The sequence below is a fragment of the Berghia stephanieae genome, chromosome 7 (assembly GCF_034508935.2).
Source record: "Berghia stephanieae isolate SIO BIC M18660-M18661 chromosome 7, UCSD_Bste_1.3, whole genome shotgun sequence".
In the NCBI taxonomy this organism is placed as follows: domain Eukaryota; kingdom Metazoa; phylum Mollusca; class Gastropoda; order Nudibranchia; family Aeolidiidae; genus Berghia; species Berghia stephanieae.
Genome location: NC_088366.1, coordinates 33,904,425 through 33,914,424, shown reverse-complemented (window position 1 = coordinate 33,914,424; position 10,000 = coordinate 33,904,425). Strand labels below are relative to the sequence as shown.

Here is a 10,000-nt window from a genome sequence, read left to right as displayed (position 1 = left end):
ATCAACAAAAACGGGACGAATGAAACAATACAGACGAATGATATAAATATCAAATTGTTATTTATTTATTCGAGCATTACTTCTAATTGTGGTAACTTCTTCGACAAGTCTACTTTTTGGTCTTTAATAGTTTGACCTTTCAGTGTTTGACAAGAATCTGGTTTACACTTAATATTTAAAAATCCATCTCCCCAGACTTTCCAGACTTTTCGTATCATGTGACTGATTATTAGTTTATTGACGTTTACAGAGAAAACATTTGGACCTGAAATGTGTGATATTGGGTTCTGTTATGTGTTGTTGAATTCCTTTTGATTAAATCGTTTCTATTTAGAAATACGTTTTAATATAAATTAGAGACAAAATAAACGTTTATGTCGAGATATATTATATTCTCTCTCTCTCTCTCTCTCTCTCTCTCTCTCTCTCTCTCTCTCTCTCTCTCTCTCTATCTATCTATCTCTCTCTCTCTATCTCTCTCTCTCTCTCTCTCTCTAGCTTTCTATTTATCTATCTATCTATCGATCTATCTATATATCTATCTTTCTATCTATCTGTCTATCTATCTATCTATTGCTGTCTTGACTGGCAAATGTTTAGAACAGCACCGATACATGATTACATCATGTGAACAGATCTGCCCATTATTATGAACCAGGAACGAAAGACCACAGGCGCCGAAAGGAAGAAAACACTGCCGTAAAATCACCAATGACTAAAATCTTTCATTGTTCTAAAGATAAGTAGTGTACAGTGCGGTTATGTGGTCTTGTAAAATGACACTCGCTTTCGGATCGGAAGGTCATGGATTCGAGCCTCGCTCGGCGCATAGTTGAGTCCATGGAAAAGACTCTTTACTCACATTCTCTCACCGTACTCAGGTGTAAAATGAGTACCTGGCCCTTAACAGCGTTGTTTCTGTCCGAAAAAATTATAATATCGCCTAACAGGCGTCATGTACCGTCCTACATGTTAAGTGTTGCTGTTGGCCGGGATCCCCTGTATGTAAAGGCCTTTGAGCACATTTAGTGGATATGGCACTATATAAAAAGCTCATTTTTTAGACAATTTTTTCTCGCGAGGCCAGTTGATCACAAAGCACAAATTGATTTAAAAGTTCAATATACAGGCAATAACAGACTTTTTCAGAATTCAAAATAGGTTGGTTTTTTTTGTTTTGTTTAAAATAGTCTTTTATAAAAACATCATAATGAAATTAAAATGACGGAGACTTGGGTTGAGAAAATGGGTTCTCTACCTATTTTGTCAGATATCTTTTTTTTTATACTAACTTCTATATAAATGTCAAATTCTAAACACTTTAAATAAATAAAAGGGGAAAGAAAAGGAATCGACAATACTGACAATTATCTTTTTTTGCATGTTACGGAAGCTTTTGGGGCAGTTTTTCCTGCGGCAGATCAGCCAATTACTGTCCGTGTCTCCAGTATGAAAGAGTGGGATTCAGGGAGTATACCTCATACAGGTTCAATCTGTAGCCCTAATTGGCTACCTCACGCACAGATGAATTCAAGCACAAAACATCTTTTGTCGTTTTGACCAAAAAAAAAAACAAAAAAAAACATATATTCTATACATCAATAGATAAAAATGACCTTGAGTTGTGACAAAAAAAAAAAAAATGAAATCTGAATTATTAGGATTAAGACCCTTTGGAAATATTGGGTTTATTTTAAATCAATTAATTTATTTTCGACTAAATGTTTTTTTTTCCCAAAAGGTGTTTTGACTAAGTAATAATTGAATTGATGAGTTTGATATGAACTCATTTATTCTGTGTTTGCCTGTGTAAAAAATACAGGCAAATACAAAGCAAAAACTGCTGAGCAATTCATACACATAATTTTTAAAAATTCCAAGACAAGTCGTAAAAGTCTGAAAAGTACAAATTTGTGACCTGTCATCCCAAAAGGGCATTATGTCGGAGAGGACATCAAGCTAAAATTGAATTTTTAGCTTAACCCTTTCCTTACCAGCCATTTTCAGAATTTTTCCCAAAACGTCACACCCACCCAAAACAAAAACAGACATTTCTTACTCAAACAGAAAAGCAATAAGCACATTCTATACATAATATTTTTTGACAATATGAGCTCTATTACAGAATGTCAAGTTTTTATAACTATAGCAAAAAGAAATGAACTGATAGTTGCATCGTAACAAATGTGACGATTTTCTTATATGTGGTATGGAGAGGGTTAATATATGCAATTTGAGGGTTTTTCGAAAAATCTTGAGGTCTTTGTATTAGTTCATATTACTCATCCCGTGAATTTACCTTATACTGTACGAGCCGTGTCTTCAAGCAACACGAAGAGAATAGAAAAGATAATTAATTTAAAGATGTTCACCAAAGTTGAGAGGCATCACCGAGTCCTTGTACTGTAAAAGAAAATTCAAATTCTTTTTCCTTTGTTTCACCAGCATCAATGTGGGATTAACCAGGTCACTGCCCTAACTCCAGAAAGATATGAGGTTCAAGGTTTTAGAGTTTTTGCCAAGATTAGAGTCATTCAAATCGATAAATATTTGAAGGGCGCGTTTTCTGGCCAACTTTTTAAATACTTGTCTTTCCTGGGTACGGCATCTAATTGGTTAAATATGTCGATAGTTTTAGCGGAGGTCATCCCTGACTCCTATTGAATGGCTTAGCTAGGAATAAACAGCACTGGGGAAAGACGCGTAATAATTATTTCTTCATTTCTAGAAGTTTTTGTCCTCGACTCGTCTTGTTACAGGGATGGATCATATTATTTGTTTGTTCACCCCCTTTTCAACTCTATTTTCCTTTGGACTTGGCAATAGCCGATGTAATGTCTTGTGCTAGCAAGATCAAAGGAATTTGCTTTTTCGGCTTTTAGCATTTTTGTCCTGGGATGAACAATTTCCATTAGTTCTTAGCTACACTTTTATTTCAATTTTTTTCACAGAAAAAAAACAAACAATTCATCATTCAAATATCGATCGATGAAATTGACCCTCATCTCGTCAAAAACTCTCAACCCTAAACATCCTTGAAGACTTCTTTGCAATCCCAAGTCTTAGAGTTTTTAAAAAGATATAGGTCATTTTAATCGATAATTATTTGAAGGACGAGATTCCTGACCAAGATTTTTTTAAATATATTTTTTCAGGATGTGGATGTTTACGGGTGTTGGTGTTTGATTTATTCCCAACTGACACCATATGTGGCCCAACAACTCGGGATGGTTTTATGCCGTAGCAAAGATGATCCGAAAACTAAAGTCAAATGAAAGCAATCAGATGTGCGATTTTTAAAGATTTTTTGCATCTAAAGTAAAGACATTATATTTATCCCTAAACACTTAGTGAGGCAATAAATATTACGTGTTGAATAAATCATGCAAAATCTATCTACTTTTCACGGACAGACACAAAACTCGCAGATATATTAGGCTCCATCGCGAGAGGTTTTTCTATAACTAATTTTGCAATCCTCAAAATTTTCAAGCTCAGCGGTCACCAAACTCGTCCCCAACTCGAGAGACACTCGATCGAATCTAAATATTATTGATTTCTATTTCACTGATTATTTTAAAGCTTGTTCATTGTTATTAATTTGTGCTCATTGAAATTTACATCGATTTGGTATCGAACTAACAGAAACAATGAAAGAAAACCCGTAGAAAAATACACTCACTAATCATCTGCCATCTATCTCCTCAATAAAAACTGATGGGAGTAAATCGTCTAAGTGTCTTTGATAACAACAACTAGCGTGAATTAATGAATATAATAAAATTATAAGTATTTATATATTAAAATATTAAAAGCAGTCCCCAGATAATGTATACATCGTTTTGAATGACCATAAATTGTGCATCAGAGAGTATTCATATCTCTTGTCAAGAAAAAAAAACTTTTTTCTAAACTTACCGTCTAGTTTGACTTTTGAAAAGTCATGCAACAAAAGTATTGAATCTAACTCTTGTTAGTATTTCTTTTAATGTTGCGTAACTTCTAACTGTCTTTGTCATTGATGTAATAGAATAGAAACACACAGCCTTTTTAAACGACCCTTGCACAGTTCTTTTTTATGTTTTCCGAAATGACAAGACGTAGAAAATGGGCGGTCGTTAGTGGGAAAGCATGGGGGATCAACGGTGAAAGGAATACTAAGCCAAGGGGACAGAAATAATAAACACACGAAATTGCAGCGCCTGCATCTTGAATAACGGGGATTTTCTCGTCTGCTTTTAAAGGAGTCCTATTTATAGTACGCCTGGGTCACTGAGGTTGGTATTTTGTAGTTACATTTAAAAGGTTTTTCATAGCCTCCATGGTGTATTTTTCCTATTTGATGGATTTTATAAACGTACGCATACACCCGTACATACATACATACATACATACATATATACACATACGCACACACACACACACACACACAGACACACACACACACATCACACACACACAGATATCTCTCTCTCTCTCTCTCTCTCTCTCTCTCTCTCTCTCTCTCTTTTTTTTTTTTTTCTTTCTTTCTTTCTTTCTTTCTCTCTCCCTCTCTCTGTCTTCCTCTCTCTCTCTCTCGCTCTCTCTCTCTCTCTCTCTCTCTCTCTCTCTCTCTCTCCAAGTGTCTCTTTTGGATCGTAGTAGATGAGAAGGGCAAATAGACTAATAGAATCCCATCCCCCGTTTGCCTCAGTAGCGATTCGATCCACGAGTTTGATAGATTTAACAGAAAATTGCTTTGTGTCCTGTTCAGATTTGTCCGTTAAAGCTACAAAAATGGGATAATATGCTCAAATCGATTTACAAAGGGTCCTTGACCAACAGCAACACGCAACATGTAGAACGAGAAACGACGCCTGTTTGGCGATAGTACAAACTTTTCCCCGACAGAGAAAGCGCTGTTAACGGCCAGGTACTCATTTTAAGAAGTGTACCTGAGTTTCGGTAAGAGTATGTGAATAAAGAGTCTTTTCCAATGACTAAACTATGCGCCGAGCGAGGCTCGAACCCAGGACTTTCCTATCCGAAAGCGAGTGTCATTCCATACGACCACATAGCCGCACCATATGCATCTGAAGATAATTATTTACTTCTTGTCCTACTATGTCGACATGATATCATCGTGAGTGGGGATATCCGAGGACGGATACGATCGCTTTTCCTACATCTCTTCTACTTTTGTCTAAAACTCTTTAAATGGGGAGAAAAAAATACATTTGAAGAGTTGTCGATAGCTCACTTCAATACAACCGCAAAATGGTGCTACAGATATTATGCGCTTGGCTCAGAAGCTCACAACATTTCCATCCAGAAGTATAACGGACCGACACACAATGTGTAATCTTGGTCGTTTATAGTCTGGTTAATACAATTTAATGAAAATTACTCATAATCGAGGACGGCAACAAACAATAACAAAGACCTGAGTGACGTCAATTTCGTTCTATCTACAAATGTCGCATCTTAAACCTGCCTTCTCAAGCTTTTACTCAATATATTGTTTCTGTCCATCAACGGGTAATTTTAGTTTATTACATTTGGTTATTATTACAAATCAGCAGGCCATACATAATCACTTTCTTTCACAGAATACAAGTCGAATGTAAGGCATGCGTTTTGTATGGACACCCTTACAATTCCTGCTATACCCATCAGGGGAATACCTTTCTTTAGTTACTCTAGGGAGGAACATATTTATAGAGAGTGCATTCTTTTTAGACCGTACCAGTTAGCCGGGTCTTTATCTAATCAATTTTAACGTTTAACCCTTTCCTCACCAACCAGAGGAAAATCGTCACAGTCGTTACGATACAACCAACATTTTTCTCATTTTGATTTCTTTTGTACAACATAAAATATTAAGAAAAATGCGATATTACAAAATTTCCCCGACAGAGACACGGCTATTAACAGTCAGGTAATCATGTTACACCTGAGTACGGTGAGAGGATGTGAATAAAGATCCTATTGCAAGGACTCAACTATGCGCCGAGCGAGGTTCGAACTCAGGACCTTCCGATCAGAGTATGAGTATTATACCACACGACCACATAGCCACACATTTCTTGGCATATAGACTTTAGTTTCCCTTTCCCCCATCTGATTTAGCCCGATATAACACGTTTTGGGGGGATTGCTAACAATTTCATCTTCGTTTTGTTTGTGTTTTTTTTTTTTTTTTTTTTTTTTTAATATAAATTAAGAGTTCTAAACTAGAATCTTTTTAAAATGTTATGTTCTTTTCTCAGGTACAGTCCAATGGCGTTACAATGAGACGACCAACGGACCCATGGAGAATGATAGTGTCATTTCTATGACATACGAGGACGGTCATTGGACGGTTCCATATTTCGACTGTGGGGGAGGCTATATCTGGATGATGACCTATACCGTACCTTTCTTTGGCTATTCTAACGGGACGTTCAAATTCAAGTAAGTGTGCCTAGCGTGGAGATAAATAACAATAATAAACCAGGAATAGCAGTCTAACGGGACATTCAAATTCAAGTAAGTGTGCCTAGCGTGGAGATAAATAACAATAATAAACCAGGAATAGCAGTTTAAATTTGATTTACAAAGAGAGATTATGTGTACGAGAGAGAGGAGGAGTACGTGGGGAGGAAAGTATTGGACTAACACATAGCAGGAAAGAGGAAAAAGGGATGCCCAAAGACTAGATAGTGGGATAAGGTAAAGGATGATATGAAAGAACTGGGCCTGGTGGAAGGTGAACCGAGATGCATGGAGATGTGGCATTCATTATGGCAACCCTGCAAAATGCGGGATAGGTTGAAAGAAGAAGAAGGAGAAATAGAAAAAGAAGAAGAAGGAGAAGAAGAAGAAGAAGAAGAAGAAGAAGAAGAAGAAGAAGAAGAAGAAGAAGAAGAAGAAGAAGAAGAAGAAGAAGAAGAAGAAGTTTTTGGGTATTTTCTTTGTCAACAAAACACGATAATGATACACTTAAAATGAGTGAGAGATAAGAGGATAGTTTTGTTAAGGCAAATAAACAAAACGTTGAAGCATCATCATTGCTTCTATTCCATTTTATCATTGTTATTTATTTATTCGAGCTTCTAGCAACAACATTTGAGGTATAGAACTTGTGTTGTTTATATATGTTCCTTGAACGTAAACATTTTTTTATGTTGGTTTCTTGACCAAGATACGAAGAGGTCAGTTTGTTCCGATTATATAAGATTGAAATCTGAAGCGTCCTAGATGGCAATGTGATCAAATGACGCATGCCCAAAGATGAGTTTAAAATATCCCGCCATATGCAGACCATTCTGGATACCCGAAAACAGCGGGGCTACTTTATTAGTTCTGATAATACGCTTCAACATGTCGTAACCTCACTTCCCTCGTAATGACGCATTGTAACTTAGTAACTGGCTCTAAACTGTCGGAACAATGGTGGATACCCTTATGAAATATTTCTCCGACGAGCATAAAAGCGTATCCAGAGAGGGAAAAAAAACCCATTATAAGTCTGATCATGTTTTGACTTTTACACACTCTGATCACAAGACATATGGAAAGTTATCCAGCATGAAGAATTAAAAGTACTGATTTTCTTTGTTTAGAACCACGATGCCCGCCGTTGCTGGGCGATGTGACATCAGACTATTGAATCCAATTTGATGGTACATGACCTACTTCAAAAAGAAGAGGAAGAGGAAAGAGATGATGATGAATATAAAATTTATAAATATCAAATTTGATTCCCCCCCCCCCCCTCACCCCACCCCTTCTTTCTCTCTCTCTCTCTCTCTCTCTCTCTCTCTCTCTCTCTCTCTCTCTCTCTCTCTCTCTCACATACACACACACACTCTCTCTCTCTCTGTATGTGTGTCAGTGTGTGTGTGCGTGGGTGTGTGTAGATAAGTATTTGTGTGTGTATGTGTGTGTGTATGTTGTGTTGTGTCTGTCTATATTTACCTTCTCCGAATCTAAGCGTATTGATTTACCTAAAATTTCTTGACTTAGTCTTTAAAATTTGATTTTAAGCACAGAGTTGGCTTTGCTATAATTCCAGACTGTCGATACTGGTCACAATTTTGTAGAAAATTGTCTTTAAACACATCCTCCTAAGATATCTTAAAACACAAATTATATTCGAATAAATAAGAATGCTATCAATAGTGAAGCTTTAATCATCAAAAACTTGAATTTAGAATCGCTCTGAAACGAAAACATTTAGATGGATCTAGGAATCATAACAAGTAATTACTTTCAGGGTTGTTAGTTTTTTTTTATTTTCTATCTTTTTTCTCCTTTACCTTTCTTTCTGAAAATAGCAAAGCCAGTTGATTTTGTAAAAAGTCGTGCAAACATCAGGACGAGTTTGAAAAGGCTGGGAGTTTATTTGATTGAAGTGGTCGTTAAGTAGAGGCGATGGTCGAGCTAAAGCAGAGTTAATGTAGAGTGAATTATCCACTCGACTACGTAAATCGGCTAGTCGGTTCTGGAATGATCCGGGCTATTAGGTCTCTATTCACTTGTTATTGAAGCCCGTCAGACTGTGATCTCTTGACCCAGACAGCTATGATGAAGATGATGAAGATGATGATGATGTTGGTGATGGTGATGGTGACGGTGATGGCGATAGTGATGGTGTAATGGTAATGGTGCTGGTGGTAATGGTGTAATATTATAAATTGTGGTGGTGGATGTGGTGGCTGTGGTTGGAGTAGAAACGGTGGTGATGATTATGAAGAATGTTGATGGAAATGGACAAACTGACCCCTTCGTATCTTGGTCAAATGGAATGGTAATGATGATGATGATGATGATGATGATGATGATGATGATGATGATGATGATGATGATGATGATGATGATAATAATCATCATCTATATCATAATCGCCATCATCATCATCATCATTATCATCTGAAACTTAATTATTGTTTTTCAACTATTTTTGTAGCTCTCGTCTTATCGCATCCGGCTTGTGACCTGTAGGTCTATGGTTCGAGACCATTTTGTCGGCGGTGCACAGCTCAACCTTTAGAAACAAGTTTTCACAAAAATTTGTGACTCACCGAGTGAAAATAGTATTATGTCGGAATGATTAAATTAATAGCCAGAAATACCAGGCTCGTGTTTAGTTTATATGTATTTTTGATGATAATGAATACAGTATTTTAGAGCAATAGAAAATAATATATCATAATGTTGATCAGTTTTAACTTTTTTTAGCATCATGCGCATCCCGATATAATAGCGTTTTGAGACGACGGGTCACATTTTATCACTATACCCTGGCCACAAATCTGTAAAAAACGTTATGTCTGTGGAATAAGATAAATTAAACCCAAACTATACAAACGCATTACAAGCGTAATGTCATAACCTGTATGTCAAGTGTCGCTCCTTTGCTTGGGAACTTGATGGATAAACTACAGGTTTTGAAAATCGAACGCAATAAGATTCAAGAGTCTGATGTCAAGTCCGCCCAGAAACCACCAGCTTGGTTCTAAACAAAGAAAATCGGTACTTTTTTATTCTTCATGCTGGCTAGAACTTTTTCACATGTCATGTGATCAGAATGTGTAGAAGTCAAAACATGAACAGATTTATAATGTTTTTCTCCTCTGGACACACTTTTATGCTCGTCGGAGACGTATTTCATAAGGACGTCCGCCATTGTCCCGATAGTTTAGAACCAGTTACTAAGTTACTATGCGTCATTACGAGGGAAGTGACGCCACGACTGTTGATTCTATTATGGGTCAGATTTAACGTTGTAATGACACACGTTTTCGTCGTGTGGATAGTATTTCCTTTACAATATTAAGACCAAACCAATTTGGGTTATCAGACCTGTAAATAAGAACACGTCATTTGGGACTCTTTGTAAAGTGGTTTGTGGACTTAGAGGCTATTACATGAACTATATATAAATCTCACGTTTTAAACCAAAAAAATTCTAATGGATTAAAGTTTGAACATGATTGAGACATTTCCCTTTCTGTGTGGGGTTTTGCAATTTGTTGAA

General features: G+C 36.5%; 1 protein-coding gene across 4 annotated transcripts in view; it reads left to right on the top strand.

Moving 5' to 3' along the window:
- The window catches only part of LOC144977130 (metabotropic glycine receptor-like), a 424,917-nt gene that overhangs the window by 312,520 nt on the left and 102,397 nt on the right, over positions 1 to 10,000 (top strand). For all 4 annotated transcript variants that reach the window (XR_013646243.1, XM_078921968.1, XM_078921969.1 and 1 more), the window contains one exon: positions 6,249 to 6,432. Coding sequence is in view for 3 of the 4 variants with exons in the window: in XM_078921968.1 (XP_078778094.1) it covers positions 6,249 to 6,432 (184 nt within the window). In the remaining variant the exon portion in view is untranslated. The remainder of the gene's footprint in view (positions 1 to 6,248; positions 6,433 to 10,000) is intronic.